Source organism: Rutilus rutilus (assembly GCF_951802725.1).
Source record: "Rutilus rutilus genome assembly, chromosome: 5".
NCBI classification, from domain to species: domain Eukaryota; kingdom Metazoa; phylum Chordata; class Actinopteri; order Cypriniformes; family Leuciscidae; genus Rutilus; species Rutilus rutilus.
The window spans coordinates 39851782-39868996 of NC_140213.1; the positions used below are offsets into that span (position 1 = coordinate 39851782).

General features: G+C 37.3%; 1 protein-coding gene across 1 annotated transcript; it reads right to left on the bottom strand.

Moving 5' to 3' along the window:
- Positions 1–763: 763 nt before the first annotated feature.
- trhr2 (thyrotropin releasing hormone receptor 2) lies at positions 764–15228 on the bottom strand. Its single transcript, XM_084408645.1, has 4 exons — positions 15112–15228; positions 12126–12521; positions 9816–10233; positions 764–4627 (listed from the first exon to the last, which is right to left on the bottom strand). The coding sequence occupies exons 2-4, from the start codon at positions 12509–12511 to the stop codon at positions 3926–3928; spliced, it is 1506 nt and encodes a 501-aa protein (XP_084264771.1). The 5' UTR covers positions 12512–12521; positions 15112–15228; the 3' UTR covers positions 764–3925.
- Positions 15229–17215: the final 1987 nt, after the last annotated feature.

A 17215-nucleotide genomic window follows, 5' to 3' on the forward strand; every position in this document is an offset into this window, starting at 1 on the left:
CCTTCTTAAAACCAGCAAAGTTTGGTTGTTTGAAACGTCATTAATATCTAAACACTGTAAAATGTGATCAGTTGACTTAACTTAAAAATCTGAGGAAACCCGGTGCCTTAAAATTAAGTAAATACATTGCATGCATATGCATGTGAACTTGACAATTCCACATAACTTAATTTTTTCAATTACGCATTGTTTATGTACTTAATCATTTTAAGGCAACGGGTTTCTTCACTTTTTTTTTTAAAGTTAAATCAACTGATCACTTTTTTACAGTGAAAATATTTTTCCTCTAAATCAGATTGTATTCGAGTGTTATTTTGTAGTCATGTGACAAGAAAACCATCAAATTAGACTCTCCTGATTGTCAAGGCTTTTTTTCTTTCAAAATATCACCATTTTACCATTTTATTAAAAGAAACATTTTGATGTTTTCATTGTCATGAAGTTTAAAAAAAATGCAGTAAATGTTTTTTAATGTATGAAACATAAAAAAATAGATGAAAAATGTATGATTACAAATTTTTTTTTTTTGAAGATGGTTAACATATTTCTCATTTTTATCATCCTTATTTGTCATTGACCCATATGTAAATTTGTACACCTATGAGCTGATGTTATTGGCTCATTTGCTTCAGAGTGCAGTCCTGCTATTGACTGCTCAAGATCTCATGCAATGTGAAATTATCATTACTTTCTGCAACCAGTACCCCCCCTCCCCCTCCCTCAGGACATGTGGCAGCTTCAACACGAATAAATCAACAACTCATTAAAATTCTGCACTTGTATCCAGCTTTAATTTTCACATAGGATGCCAAATGCCACACCAGAAAGGAGTAAGATTTCATGTGTATGTTTTTATCTCTTTAAAAAATATGCAGAAAACTGAACATGCTCACAGATCACTTGCACATTACTCAGATTTTTAGCTCGCAACCACAGTCTGAGCAAACACAGAACGGGCTCAAAAGCTTCATATCGCAATACTAACACAATATCAACCATGGGTTTCAAAATAGATTATTTATAAATAGCAGCTAATAAAAAGCTTTCTAGGCTCACAAAATGGAAATGACTTTTTAGGCAACACCAAATGAAGCAAGGTGTGTTCACACCATGTCGTAATTACTACTGATTACTCTGCAATTAATTGCTATTCTGACTTGTAAAAAGCAGTCACGTGATTGCAGAACTCGTAATTACAAGACTCTAGAGATCTGGCTGTACCACGTGACCACTGCAGATTTATTTTGAAGTTAAAGGGTTAGTTCACCCCAAAATGAAAATTCTGTCATTAATCACTCACCCTCATGGTGTTCCAAACCCGCAAGACTTTTGTTCATCTTATACGAACATGCTTGAGCTTCCGTTTATCATAACTGATGTGTGAGTTGATGAATGTGTAGCCTATATGTGTATAAAGTTCCTAAATTCAATCTGTTCATCATATAAAGCGATCGTGTCTCTTCAGAAAATTTGGCCTAAACCGCTCAATTCATATGGATTATTTCTACGATCTCTTTATGAACTTTTTGAAGCCTCAAAGCGGTAGTTGTGTAGCTGTCAATGGAGGGACAGAAAGCTCTCAGATTTCATCAAAAAGATCTTCATGTTCCGAAGATGAACGAAAGTCTTAGGGGTTTGGAACGACATGAGAGTAATTACCGACAGAATTATGACAGAACTATCACTTTAATGAAAAGCTCGAAGTACAGAAACACGTGTTGTCATCTCTTATTTACGGTAATTACGACGTGGCATGAATGCAGCATCAGTCTGCAGAGGAAATCCACTCCTGGCACAGAAACAAGACCGCAGCAATCCACAATTGCGAAGCATCATGGGAAAGAGACAAGCACTGTCTAAAAACTCTTAGGCTAAGCAATATATGTTTGTTCTTTCAAATGTCTCTTTACGCTAATGATATAAAGAATTGCAAACCCAAAAACATTCGCAGAATATATCAGAAATTAAACTGTAGTCTGCCTGGCTCATATTCATTTCAAATGATTCTGAAAACGGTGCTTCAGTGAGGAGCAACAACAAAACACTTCACTAAAACAGCAACATAGGGTTCACATTTCAGCTAAAAATGACTTACAAAGTCATGACACAGTCAGAAAATGATGAATTATAACAGATAATCACACCAATGTTGAGTATTAAATGTCTCTGCATAAATATGAGGCAAAAATAGCTTGCTAAACAACAAAGTGCTTTGAGAATACTCTCCAGCTCCACGGCTCTCCTCCAGGAAGGATGTGTTCTGTTTATAGAGGATTTATGGTTACAACTGTCTGCTTGCTTCGACAGAAAACATCGTCTCTGTTCTGTGTGAAAGCTGTTCCTTGCGCTCCACATAAAAAGATTGCACCTGACAAATGGATGCGTGACTCTGCTCATCTTCCACGAGGTTGTAAAAGGGGTCTAAAAAGCTCAGACGTGCCGCCGGGCACACAGATTCGGATCTGTTTACTTGGGCAGGAACAAATGGCGAGGCATTACATCTCCACGCACTATGGAGTTCATCCAGCGATGGCAAATGTCTTGTGTTGGCTGTGGGAAAACACAAATGTGTCATGAAGCTTTGGGCCTTATTGTTGGACGAAAGCATTTTAAATGGATCTTATGCCCCATAGCATCCTGAATGTTTTTATGGGAAAGCGTCTGTGCTTTAAAAGCAGGATGGAGTTTGTTTGTTTCTCATTCTGCTGTGCTTGAAGACACAAAGTGGGCAAAAAAGTTTTGTGTTGAGAGGACACATCCCGGAGCTAAGGCTGCACAACTAATTAAATTCAAGTCCAAATTGCGGTATGGCCTTGTGTGATTATTAAAATGCTGCGATTTAATTAAATATGTAGTTCGTAGTGTCAAAGTGAAGGAGCCTAAATGTTTTGTGTGCAGTCTTTTTTCACTCAGTTCACTTTTGGGTCAACTGAAAGAATTCGGTTCTTTTAAAGGTGACTTAAGTGTGAACATCCTTAAAGTTGCAACGGAAGTAGTGACGTTTCATTTCTTCTGTATTGTGACGTACATCCAAGTGAAACAGATTATCGAAAAATGGAAAAATGTTGGTTGTTGATTGGACGAAGGCAGATCTGAATGCAATCTTGCAGTCAATTGGAAAAGTCCGGCATACATCAGCAAAGAGAAGTCTGTCATTTCATCAGAGGATTGAGTTTCACAAAAAAATAAACATACAGTACATGTAGGAATCGTTCACAGTAAGATGCATTTTATACTGACTTTAAAGAGTAATTATTTATATTTGCAGCAGAATTTTTTTTGTGGCTTTTTTAGGCTATACTATGAAATGTATTGTTTTGGACCCCATTGACTTTCATTGTAAAAACTTCTAAATATCTTCTTTTGTGTTCTGCAGAAGTAAGAAAGTCATACAGGTTTGGAACAACATGAGTGTAATAAATCATTTTCATTTTTGAGTAAGCTATCTCTTTAATCAAAACTCTCAATTTTAATTAGCTTTTAATGTATACCTCATTGCTGTCTAGGAGCAACAGTTCAAGGCTGGAATACACAACTTTTGCCCAGATTTGCCGTCTGGAAGAGTTAAACCTTGCTGAAAGTCATAGCCAGTCTGCAGATTTTGGGCAGTTTGATTTCCCAGATTTCACATAGAATCACTTAGTATATGATAGGCTCAGACTGAAGGCGTTTTTCTTTAGATTATGATTCTATCCAGTCTATCAGAAGATAGAGCACATATTTTTTTTCATCTGTCATGTGTCCCCTAGCAATGAGGCGCATGTTTCTGCAGGACTTTTCTGTGTTCAGAACAACTTAGGATGAAACAAGATCCCAATTTCAAGATCTGGTTTTGAAATGAACAACCAGGCTCTACTGATCAACCCTGCCACTTCAATGAATATGTATGTATGTATATATATATATATAAATATAGTGGAGTGATCTATACAATGCTGTGATTTAGCTCAGTGTCATTCTGTTCAGCTTCCCCCAGAGTGGATTGGACTTCACCACAAGCTAGCTGTGTCTGCTCTGTGTTGTTCATGTCAGCGATAATATCCTGAGTAGTATTAGCGCTTTCCTCCATTATTTTCCCATTATCATTAATCTTGCACATGTCCACGGTCTCCACTGAAGGCATCTCCTTGTCTACTGAGGTTTTCAATTCATCTACGTTGCAGGTTTCAACTGCATTTTTGTTGATGCTTGGATCGATCTCATTTTTTACACCATCGCTAATTAGCTTGTCCATATTTTTCTTGTTCTCAATGCCTTTGTCTTGTTTCTGCTCAGGAGTGACTGAACCGATTTTTTTAGGTGTGTCTCTGGTGCCGTTGGTGTTGCTGCAAAGCCGGGGGTCTCTTCCTAGGCTGTATCCGCTCTGGAGCATGGAGAGTGTCCGCTGGTGCACGTCTTCCCTACGGCAGCGGTACAGCCCGCGGAAGGCCAATCGAAACTTCTGCGACATCAGGTTGTAAACGACAGGGTTGATCGCACTGTTGGCGTAAATGCAGGTCCTGCAGAAGAGCAGGAACCAGGCGTCCAGGTATGGCGTGCTCACAAAGGAGTTAATGAGAACCAGGGTCCTGTACGGCATCCACAGCAGGGCGAAGAGCACAACCACCACTGCCAGCATCTTAGTGACCTGAAGAAGCGAGAAATTATAAAAGTGGTTCTTTGAAGTTTCTATATATAATCGCATATACAGCAATGTAATTAAGTTCAAAGTTCAAACGTGAGCTCTTAAAGGGATAGTTCACCCAAAAATGAAAATTCTATCATCATTTACTCACCCTCAGGTTGTTCCAAACCTCTATGAATTTCGTTCTTCTGCTGAACACAAACAAAGATATTTTGAAGAATGTCGGTAACCAAACAGTTGATGGGGCCCATAGTATTTTTTTCCATATGGAAGTCACTAGGGTCTATCAACTGTTTGGTTTCCCATATTCTTCAAAATATCTTTGCTTGTGTTCAGCAGAAGAAAGAAATTCATGCAGGTTTGGAACAACTTGAGGGTGAGTAAATGATGACAGAATTCATAAGATTTGAGTTATCAGGAGGTGTTAAAGGTATAGTTCACCCAAAAATGTGAACTATCCTTTTAATACCTTATGATCATTCAAAGCTTATTAACTCAGAGGACTCCCTTTCCAGTATTTCTAACAATGTTCCTAGTGGTCACATATTATACAATTTTTTTTACAAGATGTTTTTCATGCCATTAACAGGAAGTTGTTAATAGTGTGAACAGCCAATTTAACCTTAGTCTTTTGAATAGTTTATTTTAATGATATGAATCTTGAATATGTTCTTGTAATAAGTTACAGTGTTCGTATAACAAGATAAAAATCCTGACATTTGACAGACAAAATGCAGAAAGAGAATAATTATAGCAACGTTTCAGCCATTTTTATTCTTTTCTATTTATTGTTTTCTATTCTTTTTACACTACTGTTCAAAAGTTTGAAGTCAGAAAATAAATGCTGTTCTTTTGAACTTTCTATACGTCACGGTTTCCACAACGGACAATAATCAGTGCAACTTGTTTTCATGGCTGAAAATAAGCACCAAATTCTTGAGCACCAAATCAGCATATTAGAATGATTTCTGAAGGATCATGTGACACTGAAGACTGAAGTAATGATGCTGAAAATTCATTATATTTAAAAATATATATTTCACATAATTACTTTTTACTTTTAGTGCATTTATTCAAATAAGACTTTAAAATAAGATACTGTAACATATAACGTATAACATAAAGATACATATTAATATATTTTTTAATAAATGTTACGTTTTAGTACAGAAAAACAAGCTACAACCAATAATTAGTTAAGCTAGCTATAATGTTACTCATGAATTCATAAACATGTCATAACTTGTAAATTCATAAACATGTCTAATGGATAACAGTGGCCTACTGTAACCTATTAATCATTTTCAACTCTTCAAAACATGTTCATAATTTTTACAACACATCAATGTTAGCTAGCTAGATAATATTACCATGGTAATGTTACACATTTAAATTAAGCAGGATTCGCAGCAACAATGTTCAGTATAGATCAAAATAAAACATGTTTGCGCTTTCAATGCAGGAAAACACACATACATGATCAATGAAAATAATGCATAATAACAATGATATATTTTCATGTCTTCCTACAGAATACTTAGAGATATTATTTAAAGAAAATATACAAACAGGTTTAGACAGAGTGCTTTGAATTACATTTTAAAATCAATTCATCCTTATCTTCTAGAGCTCAAAACGAAACAATTACATTATTGTTCATGGCATGAAAGCATAGGGATCGGTAGAGAGAATGAGCTAGAGAGAGAGACAACGAGACGCAGTCAAACATCAGTCAAACATAATCTTTATGTCAGTGACGGTTAACAGGCAGACACTTTGAGAAGGATGGAAATATATCCACACCATGTTTTGACTGTCAAAGAAAACAAAGCAGTCCTCCCTAGTGCCTCCTTAGTTCATGCGACAAATAAATCCCCAAATTCCTCCCATTAACATTCACAGGGAGTCCTCTGGGGTTGGAGCGTGCTCATTGTCTCACGCTGGAGACAGACAACCGGTGACGGAGACCTTCAATAATAATGACAAAATTGTCTGCACAACAAAGCATCTAATTGAAGCAGTGTGAGGCTGGGAGGAGCTCCTTTAATTAACAAAGCAGGAGATAATGATTGCATGACTGGCAGTGACAATTTGAATATGTATTTGGAATATCTGGTTATTGTGATTGCTTATCAATGGAAAACACGGTCTTAACACAGCACAAACAAAGCCGGCTGCTACTCATGATTAGGTTAAATAAAGGGGAGCCTCTACTGTAGTGATGACTTTATCAGATTCATAGGAGAGATAACTTCACTCAACCACAGCGGTGGCACGGGCATCTTGAATCGTATTGAACTTTATGAAATGTGCAGATGAAGTGATCAAAAGGCTTGGAGGTGCGGCGTAACCGAGGTACAAAAGCGAAAGAAAGGGAGCCGCTCTTATAACCTCAAAGAGCATAATCTCTAGGAGTATTAAGCATACTTGAGTGAACATCACAAATCATATTATGCAAATGTTCCACTCGAGTGGGGCCCTCTTGAATCTTCAAGATTTTGATCTGAGGCGCACGCGAGCATCTCCACACAAGTGCACTCACTCGCAGGGACACGTACACGGAAGGTCACAGAATGGTCTAAATTTTCACCTGTTTGACAGTCCAACTCTGAAATATCATTAAAGTCTCTGGACTACGATAAGTATGTATATCTGATTATCATAGTTAACTAAAACAAAAATCGAATAAAAGCTAACTGAAGTAAAATAAAAAAAAATATATAAAAAAAACGGTACATTTATTTTATTTCAGCTTAAGTTGCCAATGCAGAATTTCATTTAATTTAACTTGATGTACTAAAATAACTAAAAATAGAAATAAAAAGACATATTTACAAAAGAAAATAACCAAAAATAACATGTTGAACATAACTACATGAACTTTTTTTTTACAACTAATTCAAAACAATAACTATAATACTATCTCAGTGATGCTAAAATAAAACTGAGGGTAGTTGACAAATAACATGGAGATATAATGTATAAGTATAGCATGCCACACTGTAAATGCACTTGCGGTAAGGACAGGTGCACTTAAGGCCATAGAATGGCCTGAATTTCATGATAATATCCATTCTCCACTGTTTGACACTTCAAATAAAGTCTAAACTATCATTAAAGGGATAGTTCGGCCAAAAATGATATTTAACCCATGATTTACTCACCCTCAAGTCGTTCGAGATGCATATGTCAATCTTTTTTCAGACGAACACATTTTCAGTTATTTTAGAAAATGTCTTCGATCTTTCAGTGGTTATAGTGTGAAGCTATGGGGTCCACCTCCTTCAAGTCCCAAAATGTGCATGCATCCTTCACAAAAGTAATCCATCCGGCTCTAGGGGGATAAACGAAGGCCTTCTGAGGGTAATCCGTGCGGTTTTGTCGTAAAAATATACATATTTAAAACTTTATAAACGAAAATAACTGGCTTCCGGTAGCGGTCAACGCGCGTTCACGGAGATGGATGCTGGCGTATGACGTAGGAAGTTTGCTCTGCTCTCTGGCTACGCTATCACGTTCGTTCTACGTCACGACGCTTCCTACGCTACGTCCTACGCCAGCATCCATTTCCGTGAACGCGGGTCGACCGCTACCGGAAGCCAGTTATTTTCGTTTATAAAGTTTTAAATATGTATATTTTTACGACAAAACCGCACGGATTACCCTCAGAAGGCCTTCGTTTATCCCCCTGGAGCCGGATGGATTACTTTTGTGAAGGATGCATGCACATTTTGGGACTTGAAGGAGGTGGACCCCATTGCTTCACACTATAACCACTGAAAGATCGAAGACATTTTCTAAAATAAATGAAAATGTGTTCGTCTGAAAAAAGATTGACATATACATCTCGAACGGCTTGAGGGTGAGTAAATCATGGGTTAAATATTATTTTTGGCCGAACTATCCCTTTAAAGTCTCTATATCTTGCTGGGTTATTATAGTAAACTAAAACTAAAACCATAAAAAAAAGTTTTTCATTACTTGCATGCATAGATCATATCTGTAATGTCTATGATCTATCACAGAGCCCATTATTCCAGTGTCACAACATAGCTGTGGCTGATGCAGTGATGGTAATGTAGACCCAAAACTGTACCACGATGGCCCCTAATGCCTCTCTTCTGATGAGATAGATCCTAATGACCTGCTTTATGATGATATTGGCCATTATGTACCCTTTCACATAAAAAAAAAGAAAAAAGAGCTCAGATGTTTGGTCTGCATCTATATGAGTTTGTTTGCACAAAAGAAGGTATATTATTGTGCCATATACAGGTTCCAGACACAAAAATACTACATTTAGAAAACGTTTAGTATAAAATTCCATTTTAATGCTATCAGGAAAAAGTGTTGCCAATGGTTCCAACATACAGTATCACCCAAACTGAGTTTTTCTTACGCTCAGTTCAAATGTACAATTGGACCTGATTCACAGCACAAAACTCTGCATCTTAAATTAAGCATTGTCAAATAAACAACAAGTCAATAAATAGACTGGTGTAAGTCTTGTAAAGAATCCACATCCCAATAATGGTTTCTGGTTCATTTTGAATTGGACATGCTGAAAAATGACTCATGGTTCAGTTGTGAACTTAGTAATGTCTGCTAAAGATCTGGTTCAAACATCTGATTCGTGAGCGAATGCGAAGCAGTGAATTATTTTGACTGAATCATAAAAAAAAAAAAAAATTGTGAGATCATGTTTGTGAATCGGACACAAAGGCTTGCACTGTGTTGTTTGTTATGCACTCTGTGTGATGATATTTTAAGTTTAAGATGGCCACCAATGGCAACTAGGTTTTAAATGATTGTCTCCTTTATTATTATGCAAAATTAGGCACTTTGTCTTGTACAAATTAAAACACAATCAAAGAAAAAATAATAATTCTTGACTTGATCATCTAAATTTTGCCAATTAAATGTGTTAAACACTATTTCAAACTGCACCAGGAAACTATCAACACACTCTTCTTCCCACAAATTGACATTTAGTAGAGTGAAACATTCTTCTCAGAAAAAAAGAACTGACCTTTCAAAATACAAATATGAGATAATAATCATAAGGCACGGTACAGGAGAAGAGAACCGCCCCTTGTTTGCCCTCGACTGCAATCTCGGTGGATATTAAAATGCGGAATTGTCTAAAAACAAACTTATGCAGACACACACACACACACACACACACACCTACCTGTTTCCGGGAAGAAAGCGCACTCTTCGGCCGTCCCTGACGACCTGCTTTTCCAGCATCCGCCGGTTCTTTGCAGCTCCTCCTGAGAGTGGGGGCGGTTATGGTGCCCGAGTCTGGTGGGTGGGGCAGAGGATTCAGGTAAAGGATTCGGGCGATGAGACCGTAAAGAGCGATGGCCAGAAGCAGCGGGATAACGTAGAAGATGGCGAAGTCGATAAGGTAAATGGGCAGATAGAGGTCTCGAGAGACGCGGTAACCACACTGAACACGACCGTCAGGGTTCACCTGGATGTCCACCAGGAAGAGCCAGAGCATACAGTAGACACAGGTGAAAACCCACACCCCGGCAATGATGCGTTTGGCTCGGGATACCGTACAGACGGTATGAGCCCTCATTGGGTGACATATGGCGATGTATCTGTGGAACAAAGAGATAATAGTAATGTGTATTATTTAATGTTTAACCCTCTGGTAGGCCTATTCCTCTTTTAGGGGTCACACTTGATCCTCGCTGGTCAAAGCAGACCGAAGACAATAAGTTATGCAACGAATAATGTACAGTCGTGGTCAAAATTGATGGCACCCCTGATAAATATGACAAAAAATTGTTTATCCTTTTGATCTTTCATTAAAAAAATTCACAAAAATCTAACCTTTCATTGAAGTAAAAGAATTGAAATTGGGGGGTAAATCACATTATGAAATAAATGTTTTTCTCCAAAACACGCTGGCCATAATTGTTGGCACCCCTATAATTTTTTATGAGAAAAATATCTCTGAAGTATATTCCCATTAATATTTACCTTTTTTAGCACACCAGGGTGACTAGGAACATGAAATTGTCCAGCTATGACTTCTTGTTTCACAGGAGTTTAAATATGAGGAAACACAAAGGCCAAATTCCCTTAATCATCCATCACAATGAGTAAAACCAAAGAATATAGTTCTGATGTGCAGCAAAAGATTGTTGAGCTTCACAAAATAGAAAGTGGCTGTAAGAAAATATCTAAAGAATTGAAAATCCCCATTTTGACCATCAGGGCAATAATTAAGAAGTTATAATCAACTAAAGATGTTACGAATCTGCCAGGAAGAGGACGTGTGTCTATATTGTCTTAATGGATAGTGAGGAGGATGGTTTGAGTGGCCAAAGATTCTCCAAGGATCACAGCTGGAGAATTGCAGAGATTACTTGAGTCTTGGGGTCAGAAAGCCTAAAAAAAAAATATCAAACAACCCCTACATCCCCACATGTTGTTGGATTCTAGCAAATACCAACAGATAAAAAATCTAAACCTGACAGGCTCTGCTAGAAATCTTATAATGGGCCGTGGTTGGATCTTCCATCAGGACAACGGTCCAAAACAAACATCAAAATCAACACAAAAATGGGTAACTGAGCACAAAATGAAGCTGCCTTCTGCCATGACCGTCCCAGTTCCCTGACCTGATGAGTGGGGTGAACTGAAGAGAAGAAGCACCAACATGGATCTGGGAATCTGAAGGATCTGGAGAGATTCTGTATGAAGGAATGATCGCTGATCTCTTGTCAGGTGTTCTCCAAACTCATCAGGCATTATAGGAGAAAACTCAGATCTGTTATCTTGGCAAAAGGAGGTTGCAAAAAGTATTTAATAACAGGGTGCCAACAATTATGGCCAGCGTGTTTTGGAGAAAAACATTTATTTTATATTGTGATTTCCCCCCCACTTTCAATTCTTTTACTTCAATGAAAGGTTAGATTTTTGTGAATTTTTTGAATGAAAGATCAAAAGGATAAACAATGCAGATTTATTTTTTACAGCCATTTTTTATCATATTTATCAGGGGTGCCATCAATTTTGACCACCACTGTATATTTAGACATTATCAAAGACTACTTCGTCATGGCTGATTGTAGATCCTCTGTAATTTCCCATTCATTTTCTTATGGCGGTCAAAGATCACAAGTGTGATTTTTATATAAGATTTATTTCGTTTTTTATAATCATGTGCATGATTTTTTGTGCTACAGAAGTCACCAAGTTTAGTACAATTCTGATAAAGTAATTTTTTTTTTTACAAACTTCATGAACTAAAGCCACCAGAAGGTTAAATATTGATATTTAAAATGGTGAAATCCTTCATGGCAAAAAGAGGAAAGAAATTAACTTGTCAATTTGTTTGTATACCCAGCGCATAAGTAATAAGCCACAAAGACTATGAATATTCATTCGATTTCTAAGAGCACATATCATATAATCTTCTCCAAATCTTATTCAAAAGTATTTCATTCAGTTTTATGCAACTTCCTTTAATTTCAGGTCTTACCTCTCCACAGTGAAAGCTGTGATTGAACAGGAGGACGCATTAATGCCAAGGTACTGAAAGTAGGTGATGCCCAGGCACCCAGCATGCCCGTACACCCAGGTGGCCATCAGGCTCTCAGAGATGTTCGGCAGACCCGCGGCCACCAGAACCATCAGGTCCGCCACGGCCAGGCTCACCAGATAGCAGTTGGTGGGTGTACGCATGTGGCGTGTGGTAAGAACCACCAGCACGATCATGATGTTTCCCACTATGCCCACGCCACACACCAGCAGCACCAGGAACACAGATACAGTCTTATACTCCAGGGACTCGGACACAGCGTCCCCAGACCCCACCAGGGAGATGTTGGTGGGAGTGTCCATTCTGGAGCTCACATTTTCTGGCATGATTAGTCCTCTTGGTGTGAATATTTACATAAAAGATGTGAAGGAACAGGCAGAAATCAAATTGGTGGAGGAGAAAGAAAGCAGAATAGAATCTGTTTGATATTCAAAACATTGAAGAAGGTATGAAAACTTTGTATATAAAAATTATCTATTCAGTTCCAGCTTTTATTGATGGTCTTTTCTCTTATTAAGTATCTTGTTTAATTTTCTTGGCTTCAACCACATAATGATGTTCCTCTGCTGACCGCAACCCATTATTTCTTCTGTGTTAATCTGTAACAGTATCCTTCCATTAAAAGCGTCACATTGAAATCCAGAGTCAATTTTTTTTCCCCACGTTAATGCAATCCTCCATCCAATTGATCACCCTTGAATAAAAGTCAGCAGGGGAAAAGCATGTCTCAATCACTGTTAAAAGGATTTTATAGCCGTCCGTTAATTGCTAAATAACAGTCCATTTCATCTGGCACAAAAAGATAAGACTGAATGCAGAAGTACACCGAGTTGGAAGCATCGCATATTAAAATAACATGATGCAGACTAACGCAGACGTCCTATTTGTTCTCTTTACAAATATTCCCATAACACTTGCTCTAGTAAGGATTTTAGGAGACTTCCTCTGAACATTATTGAGACAGGATGAGAAGCTTTTAATTATTCAAATGAGACATTTTAAGTGGTGCACGGCGATAAGTAGGGGAAATCACAGAAAGACTTAAAGCCACACACACTGTGGCAAATGGCATGTTTAATAACCAAGGATCTTTAAAACAAATGCAACCTCTATATTGTTTTTATTCTGTGGATTGAATGATATTACAAATGACATCAATAGCTATTTTTCAGTGTATATTGCACAAAAGACTGCAAATAATGCTCATCATAATGCAAGAACACAATGTTTACCAAAAAATATTCTTTGATAACATATCTGAACATTAATTCTAGTCTGAAAATAGTGTTGTGAAATCCATTAAAGCCACTAAATGGTGCGCATGCAGAAGCTTTAAAAATCCAGACATCTGTTGCTCTTTTCAGCTGTCTCTTTGCCTTGTAAATAAGACTACACTGCCTCTCGGGGTTCCCTAATATATTGAGGTGGACACGATGTGAAAAGTAATTTAACTCAATCCCGACTTCCCAACCCTGCAAAACCCTGCTCGGACTTCATATCTTACTCTATTTCATATTCCATTATTACTGCTCTGGCAATGCAAATATGGACAGGAGCTCTGCGGTTTCCCGCTGTCTTTGCATATGTATTAAGAAAATTAGGCTATATGATTTTCATATGAGGGACATGTTTGAAATTGAAGAAAAAAAATCTTAAGAATATCAAATTAAATGTTAATAATAATTATATGTAAATAAAAAAAAAAGAGTGGCTACATCTGGTTTTCAGTAAAAGCACTATATTATCCAACTGTCACATATATAAAGGAGAGCTCTTCCTTTTCTTTCTCTATGCTTGATTCAGAGATTTTCATTAATGGTGAGAGTCAGGCGTGCTGCTATGAAATGGGCTGTCATTCACATTTGTTTAGCTCTCCTAATTGACTGTATCACTACCAGAATCATAAATCAGTAGAGTGTGCTCTAAGGCAAACAGCACAGCTGTGTCTCACAACCTAGTGAGCTATAACTAGACGGCGTTTTGGGGCGATACAGACTGGTTTCAAAAACGCAATGCCTAAAAACGTTGTCTAGGTAGGGAGCTCACTAGGTTTAGGAAGGGTGAACATGATTTCACCAAGTAGCAAGAACAGGTTCCTGAATCAACATCTATGTTGTTGACCCTGAAACAACATTCCAATCAACCAATCAGTTTTGAGGGACCAGTTTACAGTTCAAGTTTAGGCTTACAACCAGGGTAAGGTGTTTTTCGCCTATCATTTCCCTCTGATTTTAAGGATAACTTATGGGTAGAGTTAGGTTAGAGTAGGAATATGGTTAGGACAAAATTTTCAGACAGAATTGTTGTTCCAGGATCAACAAAATATGTTGATCCAGGAACATGTCCTACTTGGCAAAAGGTAGACAGCCTATATTTGTGCCTGAACAGGAAAGCAGATGTTTCATTAATCCTCTGAAAATAATCATAGTTCTCGACTGACCGCGTGAAACCGAATAACTCAACACAATCTTTTAAGCAACGGTTATTTTGCAAAACAGTTAATATTGAATATTAGCCTATGTGAACTTGATTACGTGAGTCTGTAAATCTATTTTCAAAAATATGTATGCTTTGCTTGTTCATATCGTAATAAATAAAAGGTTCACTACACATAGTAGCCTATCTAATTAGGCTAGTAACATTAGTAATCATTAGCACCCTCGGTCTTCTATCTGAACCGCTTTATATAGGATATAGGTTATTAAACATAGACTTGAACGAAACAAGAATTTCAGTATTGTTAAACATAGCTCATGAGCCATTTGTCTTATAAAATGCTCACAAACGTGCATAATATAAATATATAAATGTTATATAAATAAATGTGTCTTCAAAAATACTTTTAGCAACGGAGTTATGCAAAAAGAAAATCACTTAAAATTTACGTATTATGGAACTTCTCAAGATAGGATAAAGCGTCTCTTACCAGACATCATTCTTGTAGTGTGGAATCAAAACAGCTCTTATGCAGTGTCGGTTGTAAACCCCTGATGAAAAAACAAAATGCACTGATATGAAGTATTTGAAACGACGAGCAAATAATCTGATCTTGTAGAGAAGCGCTAGTAAATGCACTATTTTAACTGTAAGTCTTCTCAACTGTAAATCCCTTCATTACAATAGCGTCCCCTAGTGGAAGCAATAATAATTCGTGCGTGTTTCGTGAGTGATTTGAAACACACTGTAGGCTTAAAGATGCACATAAATTTGTACCCCTAAGAAATGAATTGTACATTTGAAAAATGTTGAAACGATGTACACACACATTATAACTTTGTGTGACTTTTTTCTACTTCTTTGTGATCCACATTTTGAGACTCTTCTCAATTATTTTTGGTGTATTCAGGTTGATTGGGACACTTTTTCCATGTCATCTCAGACTCAATGGCAAAAAAAAGTATCCAAATCTCCCTGGATTCACCCATTGTGTTGACACTGAGACACGTTGGCAGGGTACATGTCAATTCATTCTGGATTTTCCACAAAGTAAGCATTAATTGTACAAGTATCAATCAAATAGCCTATAGGCCTATTATTTGAGTATTATTAGCTTAAGCATTAGTTGTCTTAAAGTCGTCATAAAAAATGGAAGTTGCAATAATCTGTTCTTCCCCATCCACTTGTTAAGTTGTGTTGTAAGGAATACCATATCCAGGTCCAAGAGAAGTGAGAATTCTATGTCAACAGCCATTTATGAGCCTATTTATTCATATTTAATATAAGGTGATCTCATGGTGTACACTGCTCATGGCATCCCGGACACCAATATTTCATAGATTAGATGAATCACTGTCTGGCCATCTGGGATTTTGGTATGGCGACAGATGTTAGGATCATGATTTTTCTGTAGTTTTACAGCACACCATGAGTGTATATTACTACCATTTGTTGTTTGCTTTTGGCATCTGATAGAGCGTTTGGACCCAGAAACAGTGACGTCAGACTATTTTTGCTATGAATATTTTAGCCTTTTTTGTGTGTTATCTATAAGCTAGTGTGCTCCAAACCAATGACAAAATTCGCATTTAGAAGATATAAACATTCAAAATCTCTCACTTCTGCTAATATGGATTAATGATTTTGATGACATCACTCTGCACTTCAGCTTCTCATCAGATTTACTGTCCAATCAAATGCTCTCCAGAATTTTAAAGGATCCCGCCCCCTACATTATAAATAGACGCTGAAGCTCCGGCTAAAATTGTTCAAACATTTACTGTTTTCTACATGGTGAATGGCACATAGTGCACTATATAGTTGATAGGGAACGATTCAGACATGCACTGTAAATAAATATGCTTTCTGGTTACACGTTAGTGTCACGCGAACCGCCACAGGGAGCACACAGTCCGCTCCGGTCCAGAGACACAATAGCACAGAGCGGATCATATGCGCGAATCGGCGCAGATCAGAAAACGTATCGGACCCATTTGAATTCTATACAGAATGCTTTAGTTTAAAGTGACATGGAGGAGATTAGGAGGAGAAACTGTTAGAGATTAGGAGGAAACTGCATCTTTATCGAGCTCAACGGCTCTGGTTGAGCTGTGATATTTAAACAAAATGCTATTGGATATTTAAAAAAAGGGGAGGAGCTGTTTGATGTCCCACCCTGTGGAAATTACGTCAACACACTGAATAATGCTACGCGTTTCGAGACACTTCAGTGGGACTTTAACAAGCTGATTCTCGAACAAGAAAAAAAATTAGGACGGGACTTGATTTTGTCTATAGGGAATTGATTGGATCACTGAATTGTTGTGGTTTCCTATTGCTGTGTGATCTGACTGAGATAAACACGCCATCAGAGAAGAGAAGAGATGCTGCTGCAAGTGGGAAGGGCATATTATTATTATAGGGATAAATCATTTATAATATATAGTCTATTTTGCTTTCATGGTGACTTTAAATATGAATTGTTTGTAAAAACATTATGTGCACGGATAAATCATTTACAATAAATACTGCAATATTTCATAAAAAAAATAAGAATTGTCCATTTTGATTTCATGGTGACCTTAAACCTCATA